Below are 17,570 nucleotides of genomic sequence, written 5' to 3' on the forward strand. Positions count from 1 at the left end.
GACGAAGCTGGAGGACAAGGCACTCAAGCATCTTGTGTGGTTTATGGGTGGATAGACGGGAAAGTGGTCATCATGGGGCTTTTTCTTTTTCGCCTCTCGTCGTCGCTGCTGGGCAAGCCCCGCCCACGCTGGTGCTTAGTGTCGTTCTTTGCTGGGAAGAATGAGGTGTCAGATTCTTCGGTGTAAAGTAAGGTTTACTTTTTGCAACTTGATGCGTTTTGCTTTTGTCTGGCTTGGTCTGATTGGGATGGCCTACTGAAAGTGTAACCTAAAGGCTGGAGTTGAGGGTGCGACTTGCTATTGGTGCTACCGAAAGTGACAAAAACGATAACTCACGCGTCGATAATCAATACGGCAGTACGTCACAATGACAGTGGAGCTTCGACTTCTAAATCTCGAAGTTCTGACAAGTTACAGCGGGAGTGTTTGCCTCGAGGACAACCGAACGTAAACTTGAAGTATTTCGATTTTGATTTTGGCGGCTCTCAATTTGAACCGCGATTCCTCGAGTCGAACCTGGCAAAAAAGTGCTGATTTTTAGGGCGATTTGATGTTGGTTATTTCGGCGAAATCTTGTTGATTTGAAAAATCATCATGATGATTTCGAACTTCAAGTGGTACCGCTTGCTGTTCCCTCCTCGACCTCTGATACAATTTCAGCTGTTTTTGAAGTCCCTCCTTAACTAGAAATTGTTGTGCATGTGTTTAGGCGAGTTTTCACACGAATCCTCTCCAAATAAACATGTTCACTATCACTATAAACAAGTTTTAGATGTCAACTCGTGATGATGGAGACATTGTGAGCTGCTGGACAGTGTTACGCTGGAGTCGGCCATTGCTAGGTATAAAGCTGAATATAAGAAGATGTATATGCACTAAGCAAGAGCCTGCGCGTGCTGGCGAAAAAGGAAGTGATAATTCGCTGTTTCACCAACTACATGCGAAAACTGAGAGTGAGTACCCTACTTGTTGATTTTTGGGGCAGAACGTTGCTGATTATTCGGCCCCGTCTCTGTTGATATTTTTGTCGCCATTTTTAAGGTTCGACTCCCCTAATTTGACCTTGAAATTGTGTTAGCAGCAAATGACTTGCAATACACAAGCCAGCCTGGTGAACCGGTGTTCATTGATTGACTCCGCGTTGAAGCTTGAGTGACATCCCCCAGCCCGCAAAATTTGCAGCTTAGTCGAGGAGCAGGGCAAGAATGTATCATTGTGGACAATCTCACACTTCAGCTGCAAGTTTATTTTTCTTTTAAAATGCCAAGTTGGCATCGCTAACGCCGCATCGGCGCCCCCCATTCCGGACGGCCAGGAAGAGCCCGGTTCCGAGTTATAGTTACTTGTGCTGCTCCAGCAGTGAACGGCGCATGCGCTTCATGTGGCTGTTCCATTCCTGGCCGTTCGGGTTCGTAAGTCGGTACTGCAGCTCTTCCTCTGAGATACCTTCAGCCATATTTACAAGCGAACCGAGCACCGTACGGATGTAGTTGGCGCAGTCCTTGTCAGGGCGCGCGCACTTGTAGTTCCACAGACCCTTGTCTGCGTTAAAAGCAAACTCGAGCACTGCTTGGCGGTTGGGCGTCCTTGAAACCAGCTTCTCCACGATGGGCACGTCCTTGGGGTCCAGCCGCACAATCGAATCCAGCTCAATGTGCGTGTTGCGAGGGCCACCGCACGACAGCTGAACGCCGTCGCCTGCCTGGTTCAACGTGGCCATAAAGTCCACAGTGATCAGGTCAGACCACTTCCACTTCAGGTATTCCTGGTGCGTGTTGGTCACGTATTTCGTGTTGGGGCAGAACACCACACCATCCGTGTAGTGCACACGCTTGTCGTCACTGTAGATGCGCGCCATGCTGTGGTCGCGCTTCTGGACTCGCTGGATCTGACGGAACACCTCCATGATGTGGCGGTGCGGCACCCACTTCTTGCGCAAGATCAGCATGATCGCGTGCCGGTTGATGTCCAGGTTACGAATGCCCGAAGCATAAGGGCCCCTGCATTAATAATGCAAACCCAGAAGCAGTAAGTAACAGCACAATAGGGACACCAATGCTCAGACATGTAAAACGCACTCTTCCGACAGGAAATCGTTCAATATCCTGAGACGCTCGACGAACGGCTTGTCCACGTGAGAGTCCTCTGCCGAAGGACCTGTCGCGATTATGTCGAAAGCGATGAACACGTAGCGCTTGTCCTTCTGGTGGAACTGCAACGTGTAACCAAACGCATTAGAATACCGATAAAAATTCAGTCCATGCAGCGGAGCTTACCACAAGTTCGCCATCGAGCACCGTGCCTTCAGGCAGCACCAACTTCAACAAGTCCAAGCCCGATGCGGCAAAAGGGGAGTTGGAGCGGTCTACCAGCACTGTAGTGCCTCCGGCTACAACCAGGAAATAGCGAACGCCGTCCGTCTTCTCGGAAACGAAGTACTCGCGACTCTGCACAAGTGGAATATGCCAACGCGCGAAGCCCACGGGCATCGTGCCACTGAATTTGCCGCGGATGCCCAGACGGCCCTGGTAGGCGTTTTGCACCTCAGTGGCGCCTGGGAAGTCCCAGTGGCGCTTGAACGCCTGGCCAGAGTTCGGCATGAAGTACTTCACCATCTTCCACAGCAAGGACGACGTCTCGATCGCGCTCTTCCAGCTCTGTCCGTTTTCATCGGGCTGGCTGAGCCACCCGTTCACCGCCGGCTCGCTGAGCTCCACCTCCACCTCGTACGACTTCTTGTTCGTGCTCTCCTCGAGCACCTTGGTGAGGTCGACACGCAGGTCCCGTCCGACGGCTGAGACGCGGTCCTTGTGGCGGATGTTCTCGGCCGCCGGCATCTCGCTCATGTCTCCCTCCAGCTCCCGCATAGGGAACTCGCACGAGATAGACACGCGGCAGTCGTACTGGCAGTGCGGCATGAAGATGTCGATGGAACCGAGGCGCTCCTTCACCTGCACCATGGGCTTGCCGCGCATGTTGCTCTGCGGGTCCACGTCCTGCACCACGCGCTTGGACTGCGCCATGTTGTGCACCACCTGCTTCTCCTTGTGCTCCGAGTAGGCGTCTCCGCGCAGCATGCCCTCCACGCCGCGCACGAAGCCCTTGTAGTCCAGCTCGGCCACGCCGGGGACGAACTTGGCGCCCACGGCCTTCATCTGCGCGTCCGAGAGCACCACGGCGGCGTCCACGCCCTCCTGGGACGGGCGGCAGCGCGCCTCCTGCAGACACGACGTGATGCGGCCGAGCCGCAGCTCCACCTCCACGTTGGCGCCGAAGCCCTTCTCGTCGATGAGCGCGCGCATGTCCTGAAGGAACTGGGCGATGGCGGCGTCGGGCGCGGCCGAGTTGTCGTCCACGGCGATGGTCTGGCCGCGGCCGGCCGTGAGCTTGGCCACCTGCGCCTCCGCCTTCTTGGCCGTGAGCGCCGACTCGTTCGTGCGCGACAGCGAGCTGAGCATGCTGTTGAGCACGCCGCCCGACGAGATCTTGGAGTGCGCGCGCTTGGACATGGCTGCGGAGGAGCGAGGGAGCGCGACTAGCAAGGCGGCAGGAAGGCGGGCTGCTTGGACCTCGGCTTCTCAAGCAATTGTGGGGGGACAAACTAGAGACTATGTGGTTTGGAAGGTCTGTGTATTTGTTATGGGAGGTCCAGTGTAGACCACTTCTTTGTTGAAGTTGACCGCCCACAGTGAAGCTCCACTGGTTGGCACGAACTTGAAGCGATAGTCTGTCCAATCTTATTTTGTGGTCAAAAATGGCCCTGGGCCGCTAACCCGTTTCTTCTAAACGGATATCACGTAAGTAAATGCGGGTATGGACCCTTGAAAAAGCTAAGTAAAAGTGAGTGCATCAATGTTTGGGGGGACTTCGTCCCCGATGAGTGACAGTGAGCAGCACTACAATACTCCTGCCATATACCGCGCATGCAAACACTGTGCTCCTGTCGGCGTACCGAAATGTGCTGTAAGGGTGCGTTTGATGCTGCTGTTCTGGGTTTTTATCAATTGAAGACTTGTGTAGAGCTCCAAACTCGTTGGTGGTCCCAGTGTAGAATGGAATCTTGTGCTTTCTTCTTGCATCGGCGTCTGCTTTTACGTTCCCGCGGTTGGTAAGAGCAACCGTGGTGTAGCATTCGCAAACCTCAAAATACTTTTGATCCTACTCATAACTTAAATTAACAAAGCCCATGGCAGAAGACGGTTATCGACACTTTATATTTGAGTCGATCATTACGCAGACAAACGGGAATCGTGTGCAGTTCCAGGCAAAGTAGAAGGTACGTTCAATGACCGCGGCAACACCCAATTATGGATAGACTGCAACTTCGCGCGGGTGACCTGGTGGGGTTAGAAGTTAGGAAAAGAGGAACCGGCGTCGCTTCGCGGCACATTACTCCGGCAGTTTTTTATTTTCCCCATTTCTTACCGTAATTTACTAACTAGACTCGTTCTAGAGCACACCTTCATAAAATTAGTAAATAAATCGACAGCACCTCTAGATAGCTCCATATTGCTTAAAGAGCTTTAAGCTATCAGAACGAACCCCATTCAGTCTTCATCTCGAATTTGAATCAGCTCGACTCGCAATAATTACTGGCACATTACGACGTCAATTTTATGAAATTGATAGAAAATTCATTTGATCCTGATATGTAAATATTATAGATATATAATAGCTACTACTAGTAATCACAATGTGCAACTACATCTTGGAAAGTGGAGCAACGTGTAAGGCGAAGCCAGCCCAAGATCGTTGTGGGAGACACCCATTTTCAAAGTTCCCATCCGTAGGAGTATACTCACCTGAAGCGAGTGAGGACATGATGAAGAAAATAGTTTCAGCTCCGATGGGTGAACGAATTACCTGCTTGTGCGGGTCATCGATGGAAAGATGGAACTTCGCGAAACACTGCAATAAAGAAAAACATTCGAAGTGGATCGAGTCAATGCCATATCCAAAAGATCTCGCATGGTGGGGCCCGGACTATAGCAAACGGTGCTCCAACATTAATTTATTTTTTTTCAAAAAAATTAAGAGGCTATGTATATAGATACCCACACATACAACATGACGATCGAACTATCTTTCGGAAAATACAAAGGTCAATCCATTGAGGATGTATTCAAGAATGATCCTGGATACTGTCGTTGGATTCACAACCAACCCAGTCTCAACATTAGCGAGAAAACAAAAATCTTTCTTCACTCAAGATTCCTAAATAACGATAACTCCTCTATGATGACGTGGGGTAAGTATCGAGGCAGATCTTTACAGCAGATCAGTAAATTGGATCCAGGCTATCTCGATTGGCTAAGAAAAAGTCAATTCGCGATTGACAAGTGTCCAAAGCTACTCAAGGAACTGAACTAAAAATATCTTTTTTTTTTTAACTTACGCTGTAGTGAAGTCTAGAACCTCTCCGGTTAGTCTATCGAACGTTAGTTCCTGTTCGCTAATTACGAGGATCAGCATATTCACACCTTGGCATCCGGCGTTCGTACCTTGGATCTGAATAGCCTGGGGTACATCGCGCTCAGTCAGGCGACTGACATCGGCAATAAGCATGCGGTTTGTGAGCGACCACGTCTGATAGTCAAGTAGACCATTGACAAGCTCAGGAGTCAGGTCACCATTGATCGAAGAGATTTTAGCAATCTCATTAGTGAAGTGGTGGAAATCATAGTCATGACTGATATCGAACACCTGAGTCGAGCCAATACGAACGTTAAAGTTGCGAATCGACGACCCGGGCTGAAGCGTGTATGGGGCGCTATCGAAGGGGCTCTGGAACTGCTGAACAGTAGCAGAAGCAAAGTTGTTTGTCTGTTCCGCGAATGGGAGAAGAACTACGTACTTAGCATTCTTAACACTTGCCGATAGCTGTAGATTGAAAGAAGCATTTAGTTGAGACGAGGACTTACCAATGCCGGCGCGCTGGTAAAACCACTGAGCGTAGCAATCGTTGTAGCGTACCTTCTTAACCGGCCTAGAGATAATAGCTTGAGGGTTCTCAAGATGGACGAAAGGAACATACAAACGAGCAGTAGTGAAAGGCATGTATGTACCATCGATGGTAGGTTCAAGAGCATTTACAACCGCTCCCCAAGCAACACTAAAGCCAGCAGATGCGGCAAGCACACCACTCATCGGATTACCGGTAGCAGAAGCGGCAATCATGACCGGACAACTATTACCAGACGATAGAGTAGTAGAGGTTAGCGACATACCCTTTGAAGCATCTACCGCGACTACAGCCGTTCCCTGATTCACACGGAAACGCAAGCGAGTTTGAGGGTTAGCCATCAAGTCAAGCTCACGGAAGATAGGATGCAGATTGGTGAGCTTAATCTTAAGCATGTAGTTCCACGTTCCCATGATTGCGTTAGCAGCAGTACCACCAGGTACGAAAGCTCCACGCGAAGTCTGGTTAGGAATGGTAGTCGATGCAGCAGCACCACCTACCGACGGCCACGAGCTGGAGAAGTCAGCGCCAGCTGGAGGATTCGATAGAAGGCGCTTAACGAAACCATCATTAGGAATAGTTGCACCACCAGGAGGAGCCGAGACAGCAAAGGAAGTCGAGAATGCCATGGTGTTTGAATATCCATCACCACTGGTAGATGCGGATCCAGAACTGTATGATACCGACTGAGCAGCGTCAGGGTACAAGAACGATTCAGCTCCGTGCTTTTCAACGTAATGAGGGCTGTAGCCAGTCTGAGCACGAACGTTGTTCCAAAAGAGCTTGTAGTCAGCCATAGAGATGATATTCTTTCCGTTTAGTTCCAGACTCAGTCTATCAATAACGTTCCAATTACCGCATTTTAGAGTAGCACATAGACGATTGGCAGCGGCAGTTTGAGCAGTGCCACCATTCTTCATTGAGACCTTGTAGGGAAGCATTATGTAGGCATCACGAAGGCTTGCGAAGCCCTCGGAACCGTTAAGCTGAGCCGTAGCATCGATAGTGATGACACCATTCTGGTACGAACCCTGATTTAGGTCAATTACGTGCGGTACACGCTTGCTCGAAGATACCTTGATCTCCGGGTCGCTCTTAAGCGAGCTCTGGTACAAGTACTGATCGGATAGTTGAGTTTCGCTCATCGTTGAATCTATATGGATCCTAATATTGTTTGATAAAATTAAATATTATGTCGCACCTCATCAAGCCAATCACCTCAGATCATGATCTCATCGAACTCGCTGAGAAAATGAACGTTCAACTCGATAATATATTCGAATCAAATGAGATAAAGTCCCCTCTCCCCAAGAGAGGGTCATTTCTGATTCTACTTCGCCCTCCTAATCTTGAGGTAGGACACTGGACGGCGGTTCATAATGGTGAATACTTTGATAGTATGGGTGAGGGACCACCAAAGAAGTATGGTATCGATCGATACAACCCCAAGCAATACCAAGGAACCTATGGCGATTACTGTGGAATATGGTGCTTACTTTGGCTATATTGCAAGCAAAAAAAGAGAATGGATCGGCTAGATCGATTTAAAGACTTAAACTTGACTATTTTGAGCTAGCCAATGCTGATGTTTCAGAGATCTTTGATGTGCGCCTTTATGTTTCTTAACGTATTGTCCACCGCATTGGCACTGAATCTTGATACTGGTAGATCCTTTGTTTGATACTCCATTATGAATCCATTGTAGATGGCGCTCGCTTCTGAAGTGGAGTGCTTTCGAACATGTTTGATACTTTCCACCGCATTGACATTCGATTGTGGCCTTATGGTTATCGGGTCGCACGCGTCTGTTTCGATCATAGTTATTATGATAGGCCTGGAGATCAGCCTTATTTTCCTGGTAATATTGTCTCTGAGCAAGCCTTTTTATTTGAAAAGAATGATTTTTGTTAACGCATCTAAGTTTGGACATCCATAACTGTTCATATGCTTCGAGATGCTTGCGATCAACTACTTCATAATTCTTAATTGGTATTAGCTTAAAGTTTTCGATTCCATGATCTTTAAAGTATTCGTATATAGCAATATTATCATAATTTCCACTTAGCCACTTATTGTAATCATTTTTGTGTTGCTGCCAACGCTTACGAGGCTCATTGAAAGTCGAACCTACATATTGAACGTCGCTCTCCAGATGAATGATACGATAAATGTGGCCGATCATGATTAGTACAAATGTACGTTTATATTTATATCATAGCAGACTTCATTCAGGATTAAATATAATTCAGATTCTATCTCAAGAGGGTAAATATAATCATGACTTTCAAAGAGTTAGAAGTATCCGTATCTGTTCCCGAGTCGAAGCTCGAGAGAGCATTCAAGACAGGGACATTATCATTATCTAAAGATGAGCTAAGTGGTTCTGGAGCTACACTTCACCCAGAGTCATATGCGAAAGCTCTTCGGGCTCGCAAATCTGGTAAAGGAACACGTTTGGCCATCACAAAAAAGGAGATTGGCTACCCGTTTAAGCATATGCAAGGAGGTGGCATGTATGGTTCGAGCATCTGGTCCAAAGTATGGGGAGGGATCAAGTCTGCATACAAATTTGCTAAGGATTCAGGTCTACTATCCAGAGCCGTTGATGCGGCGGTTCCTGCTTTAGCTACTTATGCTGGTCAGCCAACGGCTGCTGTTCCAGCCAGAGCTGCAATCAAGTCCCTAACCGGCATTGGTATTTATGATTCCGATAGCGACAAGGAAGGAGGTCGCGTATCAATGGCTGACGTAAAGAAGGCTGCAAAGAATGCTCTTGCATACACGAAGCGCAAGGGGGTCATCACCGACGCGGTCGATGCTGGAGAGCAGTTCCTACTATCAAAAGCTACCAAGCCGGAACATGAGGATCTAATCAGATCTGTGCGAAAGGAGATTCGTCGCCGCTATGGTGTAGGCGTAGCAAAGAAACGTCTAGCGAAGGGTTCGCCAGAGATGAAGGCTAAGATGGCTGCGCTCAGGGCACGTCGTAAGACTGGTGGTTCGTTTACGTTGTAGCCACCCTAAAAAATACTCTGGATGTCTTATTTTTTTGGACAAATCAGAAGCATGATGGATACCGACGTATCTCTGAAAATCACTTTTTTATCATTTCCGTTATAGATACTGAGTGTAATACTACCTCGAGCGCCATTGTGACAGTTCATCCACGCATACTGGCTCGGTTTGTATGAAATGACCTTTCCAATAGCGGCATCACCTCTATCAAAAGCGCTGACAATATCACCAGAAGCCACGTATTCGTTTTTGATCAGATCGCAACGAACGATGTAAGAACTGGTCGGGTGAATCTGAGGAATGATGTTCGATAGCTGAGCACTTGCAACAGTAGCTGATGTGGAGGGGTATGTAACCGCTGTGAGACCAACTACTTTACCGAATTCAGCATTATCGATGATCAGTCGAGGAACGCGAGTAGTAGTCGGCAATCCAGTACCACCAGAGGAGTATAAACCGGAGGTAGGTCTGGTCCATGTTCCACCGGTAGTTGGTAGAGTTGTAGGCGTAGGAGAGAAATCAAGCTGACAAGCGTAATAGACACTGTTAGCACTCATTTTGATATAAAATACGTTATTCCCCGACGGATCGATTAGATACGCCCCAGCATGGACAAGAGCAGTCTGAATGCTTCGGTTGATATCGTCATACGAATAAATACCATCAGGGAGGGATACACTGATTGTGGATGTAGTTGCAGCGGTAGGTACTTCGATTTTGAACGTTGTGTTCTGAAATTGCATTGAATCAATGTTATACTCGCTGTTATACATCGAAATTGATTGAATGGCACATACTACATCGCGGAAGTCAGCCGCCGATCCGGGAAAGGAGTATTTCCAGGTTGAATTGGTTCCATCTTGTACCAGATTGGAGCTGTCGAGTTTGATAAAGCTGGACATATTGATTATATGTTTGTAGGCATATTTTTGTTTGATAAATTGGAATTAGTCCTCGATACGAATCGGTCTATCGAAGTTATACCTGATCTGACCCTTGACCGAATCAATGAAGAGCATTTGGCCCTTTCGCTCCGTGGCTTTGTTGTAATAATAGACGATTGAACGCTCATCTACTCCCTTGATATTAAAATCTTTCACAACCATCTGGAGGTCTCGCTTAGAATTAGCTTTCAGGATCGCTACGTACTCTGAGTTCAATCTGATCATCTTGTCCGTTGCGAAGTAGCTGTGGCTCAAGAAGATGGTTGATAGCCTGAAGTGACGCCCTCTAGTGAAGTAATGTGAGAACAAATTCTTCTGAAGAAGCTTATCGTTGCTGTAGTCATCGATGATGACGAGCTCAGGCTTATTGGAATTAATTGGTGTATGACGTACCCGTTCAACACTCGGAGGCGAGTCAGGGTCGGCGAATGTGATAAAGCCATCAAGCTTATCACGAAGATACTCATATAACTCCTGGTGAGGATTACGAGCAATGATCGTTAGATGAGCAAATACGTGAGGAGAATGCTTGAGGGTGAACATACATAAGTTGTTCTTCCCTGAGAACGATGGACCCAGAACCACCATTCTAAACAACGCTTTGATGTCACGTGCTGGAATATCACCCATAGAGGCGCCTTTGAATTTTTTAGGGATTGAAGCTCCGAAATCTGGAATACCGCTCATGATTATCGTCTAAACTATATAGGATCAAACAAAGATGAGTTCAGGTATTTCTTATCCTAGCCCGATATTCACATCGCCGATTTATAATCCGGCATCTTTCTCCAATTGGATGCCAGCGGGTTTCTAACGTATGACTATGCTCAGACTCTTTATCTGAACAAGTATGACTATCGCTTGACGTACATTACCGGTGTCTCTCAAGGCGTAGCATCACCTGGTGTAGCTCTTGTCCCTGGAAGTGGTGGGAACATCAGCGGTCTTGGAGCACTAAGCTGTAGTAGCCTAACTGTTAATGGTGCTTCCGTTTCAGGCGTACCAACGTATGTAGCTGATATTACTCCAGGTACTGCCGCTATCAACAAAGCTCTGGTGCTTGGTGCATCAGGTGAAATTGCTACTATTAGTAGTTTGACGGCAACGTCGATTACTGGCGCTGCAGACAGCAGCTCAGCCTAATATTACTAGCTTAGGCACGCTATCGTCCCTCACCGTGAGTGGAAACATATCTGATACATTGGCAACTGCTGCTCAGACCAACGTAACTAGTGTAGGGACACTCTCGTCGCTCACCGTGAGTGGAAACATCAATGGAACGCTAGCGACGGCTGCTCAACCAAATATCACCAGCTTAGGTACGCTTACTGGATTGACTATAGGAGGCAGTTTAACCTTTACTGGTGCAAGTCGATCCATTACAGGTCTTAGCTCGCTAACTGCAACTAACATTACTGGTACGCTACAGACTGCTGATCAGCCTAATATAACATCGTTAGGTACTCTAACCGCTGTAAATTGCTCGGGCAATGTATCGGGTACGCTAACAACAACTGCCCAGCCCAACATTACCAGCCTAGGAACCCTGAGCTCTCTCACAGCGACGTCGATAACAGGAACGCTGCAAACCGCTGCTCAGCCTAATATTACTAGTCTAGGTACGCTTAGCAATCTAACCCTTAGCGCCGGTGGAACCGGTTTATTCATTCCGAATCTGAAATTTTGGGATGGAGTCAGTTCTTGGATAAATTTCAATCATGCTTACTTTCTCAATGTTATCGAAGGGGGCGCTTCAGCCAGTAGCGTTGTGGTTCTCAATAGTACGAAAGATTACTGAGGCATTCGCGATCTAACCATATCACGAAACTTTATAGCTTCGACTTCAATATCATCGCCTACGATCACATGTGATACGATTAGTAAGTCAGGTACTCAAACTATGAATGCACCGACCTTGAATATCAATCCTACTACGCTTCAACTCAGGGGAGATACTCTCAATGCTACAGGTGCGGAGCTGAACAAGCTTGCTGGATGCACAGCATCTACCGTTCAGCTGAACTATCTAGATCTTACCACCGGAGCAGGAACTGTAGAAGCATCAAAGGCTCTTGTACTAGACTCTAATAGTAGCATCTCATCAGGTATCTCATCTCTAACGTCAACCAATCTGATATCCACTACTTCTACCCAATGTCAGATTGCGGTCGGGACATCATTTACATCAACAACGCGTGCCTCTGATTTTAATCTCATGATTCGTAATCAAAGCAATACGGTTGGCGCTCAGGCCGGATTATCGTTCACGATTGAAGGTACTAGTGATATGACAACGTACACCCCTAGCGTTAATCTATATTGTACTAGAACCGCTACGCAATATTCAATGGCTGATTTTGCAATCAGTACACGGTCAGGAGCTAATCCATTATCACCAATGACTGAACGTATGAGAATCACTCAAGCAGGATACATTCGCTTTGGATCAGCTACCAGTACTGCAAAAATAGATATAGTTTCGAGCGCGAATTTACTAAGCGGGTCTTGGCAACGCGCAATGCGTATAGCCAACGATGCTACTACTCCAATCGAAATTGAAATTCAGGTATACAACGATGTCGCGGGAGGAAGTAGAGGTGTAGCTCTAGGCACCACTACGAGCGACCCGCTAAGGTTCATGGTTGGAAACACAACTCAAGCTTATCTAAACAGCTCAGGAAGACTGGGAGTTGGTATGAGTACGTGGTCGCCAGAAGCAACCATTCACTCAGGCGGAGAGGTATTGGCGAATAATTTCATGCACGTAGAGGGAGGCAGCGATGGATTTGCTAGGTATCGATTCAATTGGTCTCAGACTGACTATCCAGCGATTGGTACTGATTCAACCGTAGGAGCTATCAGGTTGGGAAATGCGATGCTAATTACGCGTGGACAGCCTATGTCCCGGTGCGTGGAGGATGCTATACCAATGCAAGCGATGAGAGGTTGAAGGCGGACATTGTAGACTGTCCCTATGGTTTGGCAAGCCTTATGAGAATGAGACCTAGAAAATTCAGGATGGTTCAAGAGCAGACTGTCCATGTTGGCTATATCACGCAGGAGCTGTATAAGGTCATACCAGAAGCAGTAGATATCGGAGCAAACGATGAGCTTATTCCGGATGGGTTTCCAGTGAATCCATGGGGAATCGATCTCGCCAGTTTAACCTCGGTACTGTGTAAATTTATCCAAGAACAGCAAGGCCAAATCAATAATATCAAAGCTGAACTCAATGAGTTGAGAGCGATTATGTCTGAGTAAATATAGAATGGTATCTGTCAAACCCAGTTCGTGGCGAAGACCGCTTGCCCTCAGACTACTAACGCTAATGTCGTTGATACTGATCAACTACAATGTGATCGAATTGTCGAATTCCACGAGAGGGTTATATATGGTATTGGCTCAGGGATAATTTCGCACCGATAAATATAGAGCCGATCTTGAGTACTTCGTTGTAATAGAGTATCATGGGCTGTGGACCAAGTAAAACGATCAAAAAGAACCTGACTAACCCTGAAACTGGCCAAGTCATCGGTTCAATAACGATGCACGCTGGAGTGGTTTCGATAGGGAATAATGCTTATATCCCAATGTACAACGTACATAGTGGCAAGAATGCTGTCATGGCTATCGATATCGGAGATAAAAAAATCAGACTCTTTCGCGAGTAGAAAACAGACGTAGACATCTAAGTATATCCGCTCTGCTCTATAGAGCAAATGTCTTCACAGACTTTGACTGTTTTTTGGCTGGTAAGCCCAGACTCGGCCGCCTTCCGTTTGGGTAGATGCCTCCACCTTCTTGGTCGACTTGTCGAGGTCAGTAGCCCACACAGCGGCTTGGGTCTTCTGGGGACGATCATGAATGATGAGGTTCTTCATGATAGCTTTCAACTCAGCGACGTTGAGGTCGCTATTGTCACCATAGGTGCCTCCGGAACTGGATATAATGCGCGAGTTGAAGAAGAACATGGTTTTATAATAAACGGGTGATAATATCTTTGAACTCTTTATCATCAATTAGTCGATTGCTGTACATATCCACTGTGAGAGACTTGAGCTGCTTGACGATACTGGGGTTGTCATTTCGGAGTTGTAGCTCTCCTTTTAGCTTATCGTATTCAGCCCTAAGCGTATCTAGAGGATCCTCTAACTTATCGTGGAAGCTGTATTGGAGATGAGTAATCAATAGAACCTCCTTGAACAGTTTCTTATCTTCAACGCTGAGCTTATCGTAAGCGGATTGATCGATACGGTTCTTATAGACAAGTGCCTTCATCATGGCTTGGAGGCTATCACTGATTTCCCACTTAGGACCACATTAACGCCGATTCGGCTGAACGATCACGAGCTTTTTAGCATCAAGGTCGGGGATACGAATATACTTGCTTCCGATCTGCTTGTATGTGTAGGCTGACGGCGTTGCTAATCCTTGGATCTCATTGAGATTGTAGGTACGGCCTCGGCGAACTACACCTTCCAGCGGGGCAACACCTGCACCGCGCAATCCTCGACCTTGAAGCTTTCGTTTAACGCCACTGCCGGATACCTCGCTTGCCTCGGCGTATCGCTTAGCCTTCGTTTGATATATCGATTTTGTCGCCTTCATAGCTGATGTAGCTGCCTTCAACACCGATCTCGCTGCTTTTGAGTTATTCCCCATAACAGCCTCTTTTGCTTCTTCATAGCGTTTCTGAGCCTCGCGGTATGTCTGAAAAGCTGCTTCTGACTCATCATGAAGCTTTTGCAAGCTGTCATCGTATTCATACTCTTCAACGCTTTGCTGTCTAATATCGTGTACAGACTTTAGAATAGCCTCATTCAATATTTCAATAGCATCCAGGTTTTTACGTCCTTTCTTATCAAGCTCCTTTTCTTCAAGTATCTTAGCTGCTTCTTCATCGCTCGATGGGAAGGGGTATTCAACCTCATTAAGATAGCGGTCCAAGTCCTCAACCCCGTTGAGTAGGGACGAAAAGGTATCCATCCACATGATATTCTTCATTAGCCCCTTCCAAGCTACACCACTCACCTGCTTGTGTGATTTGTTTTCACGATTTAAAATATTTAGGGGTCTAGACCCCGATGGCTGCCCAAAGTAGTATGATGGATGGGACTTAACAACACCGTTGATTATCACGATTGGTTGTAGCCGAAATGGAATATTACTATTACCGTGCAACTGGCTGTAGTAATCAGTTAAGATATTCTTGGCGTCGTTATCAGCGTTTGATAGGCTTGGGTCCATGTCTTCATCAATACCACTCATTAACCCATGCTGAGCTTCACCATTAGCTGGGGTAAAATCATTTATGTGTTTGGTTTCATTGCTACCAACTAGTTCTAACTCGAGGCCCCTGGCTTTAGTCATATTAATAAAAGATTGGAATGTCATTATCCAGTTCACTTTCTGAGTGATTGCTTGCTTCACACGATCGCTATCTTTCCCGTAAACGCTAATGCTATTGCCATTGATCCAAACATAGCCATCTTTGTCAATAGGAGAAGATTTTGCGGAACCATTAAGAATTGGTACAATCTTCTTTATCAATCCGTTAGATTCAAGGACTTCCCTATTTTTGCTAATTGTCCAAAATAATTTGAGCTTGCTGTCCATTTGATCGGATCTTGTGGATGTTCCAGTATCGAACACAAAACTGTCGTCAAGTCTCTGCTTAGAGCGGTTTGAATAATCTCCTTCTGAGGCATTGATTCTTTTTCTTTTTGAGCCAATATTTTGCCAAACCTGGTATGGGCTATTTTTGTCCTCTTTACCCATCTCATTACGTCGCTCCTTCTCATTGACGTATGCGAGGAATCTGACATCATTAATTAATACCTCACCAATATGGTCATACGTCTCAGACCAATCAATGCTCGGAACTAGTACATATTTTCTCAGTTTAATACTGTACACCTTAGCATCCATCCCAATATAATACTTAGTAAGCTGCCGGCCGTTGGAAGCAATAGGGTGAATATTTAGTTCTGCAAGGATGGGGTAAACCTCGAAGATTTTAGCGACCGCTTCCTTTGACTTTGTTTGATTTTTCATCTCAGCATTGCCTTCGTCGAACAAATCTTCTTCGACGGGCTTTTGCGGCAGTGGACTATCAGGGCCAACACCAGCATCTGTCATTCTTGCACTATTATCAACTCCAACATCAGTCATATCGGGGCTCACGTGGACCCAACCATCACTGGTTTTGGGCTTAGCAGTACTGGAAACATCAACGGACTGAGGCTTTGCAGTAGTCGATGCATCGTTCATTTCAGGTGTTGCATTAACTTCAGCATCTATCATTGTTGAGGACTCAGGTTTTTTTTGGGAGTTTTCAATATTCAGACTTTTTTTAACTCTTCCGGCGTAGCCTCGTCAGGGCCAACCGAAATATCAGACTGAGCGGATTGTGTTGATTTCTTTGGAACAGTAGTGATACCATTCGCGATATCGCTAGCCCATGATGCACCTTCGTACATAAGGCGCTCGGACTTGGCTTGACGAACTCGGCGCTCAGCTCGTTCGAGTAGCTCCTGCCGCTTTTGCTCTCGTTGAGCGAGGGATGTAAAGTTGGGAAACATCGTCTAACTATATCATGGTAGTCATAAAAAAATATTAGCATCGATTAAATACATACTCACCAATAGCTTGGCATAACGGAGTCATGCCTAAATGGTTGATACGTATGACAGATACGGTTTCGCTCATTGAGGAGATTGATGTATCGATCCTTGACGTAATGAAACGGCACACCAAATATCGTTTCTAACTGGTCGCGGTACTGTAGATTGCACACAGTTTCCGGAAATTGGCTACTGGGTCTAAATCTCTGGTTCATTTTTGATTCGACTAACCTCTTGAATTATCCACAGCTTTCTTCGGAGCTGTACAAGCTCACGTTGATTCTCTACGCAGTTGCAACACATTCTATATATGAAGTCATATATTTTTAAGCATTATTTTTGGAAAATAGATTGATAGATATAGACGAGTCAACGCTTACAGAAGATTGCTCTATTAAACTTATTTCGAAGCTAGTTCGACTCATTTTTTATCGACTTCCAGTACTCATTCTCTAAGGTTGATCTCTTGTTCTTATTGACTAATCTAAGATTATCTTGTGGCTCCCAGGATTCAAGTTCATTACCGACCCACTGAACGAGATACTTGTACTTGCGGGATCGCATCTTTTTGTGGTCTAAGATCTTCTCCACCGCTAAAATATCACCTCTGTTGATAGTAGCTTCAGATGTTTCTGCTTTAACAATTTTTAGATCGTTTGGCCCCTTGTAAAGAGTGTGTCCGTTTTTCGACTTGATTTGGATGCGGTAGCCATCAATACCTACCACCGAATACACAGCCTTAGACCATCTTGCTGCTTCTTTATCAAATGTTTTAGTTTTTAGTCGATACAAAACCTTTTCACCGACCTCGAACTCGTTTTCAACCCTCTCGGCTTCAGCCTGGTTGTGGACTAGTTCAGATTCAATTACCTTACCTTTAGCTTCGTTGGGGGTCACACCAATCGTCCGATGGGTCGTGCTATTGTAGCTCTCAATAACAGCAGCTATGAGCTTCTGGGTTAGTCGCTTTGGTTCGATTTTGACAAGGCGCTGCTTCAGAGTTCTATTGAAGCGTTCAATTTTACC

At 46.4% G+C, this 17,570-nt stretch overlaps 1 protein-coding gene across 1 annotated transcript; it reads right to left on the minus strand.

The window, feature by feature from the left end:
- Positions 1–1,339: 1,339 nt before the first annotated feature.
- PHYSODRAFT_321313 (hypothetical protein) lies at positions 1,340–13,892 on the minus strand (the record flags this gene model as incomplete). Its single annotated transcript, XM_009516492.1, has 5 exons — positions 1,340–2,000; positions 2,079–2,212; positions 2,277–3,535; positions 5,502–5,793; positions 13,719–13,892. 5 exons carry the CDS (start codon positions 13,890–13,892, stop codon positions 1,340–1,342), a joined length of 2,520 nt encoding a protein of 839 aa, XP_009514787.1.
- Between the last annotated feature and the right edge of the window lie 3,678 nt (positions 13,893–17,570).

The sequence above is a fragment of the Phytophthora sojae genome (genome assembly GCF_000149755.1).
Source record: "Phytophthora sojae unplaced genomic scaffold PHYSOscaffold_1, whole genome shotgun sequence".
Taxonomy (NCBI): Eukaryota; Oomycota; class Peronosporomycetes; order Peronosporales; family Peronosporaceae; genus Phytophthora; species Phytophthora sojae.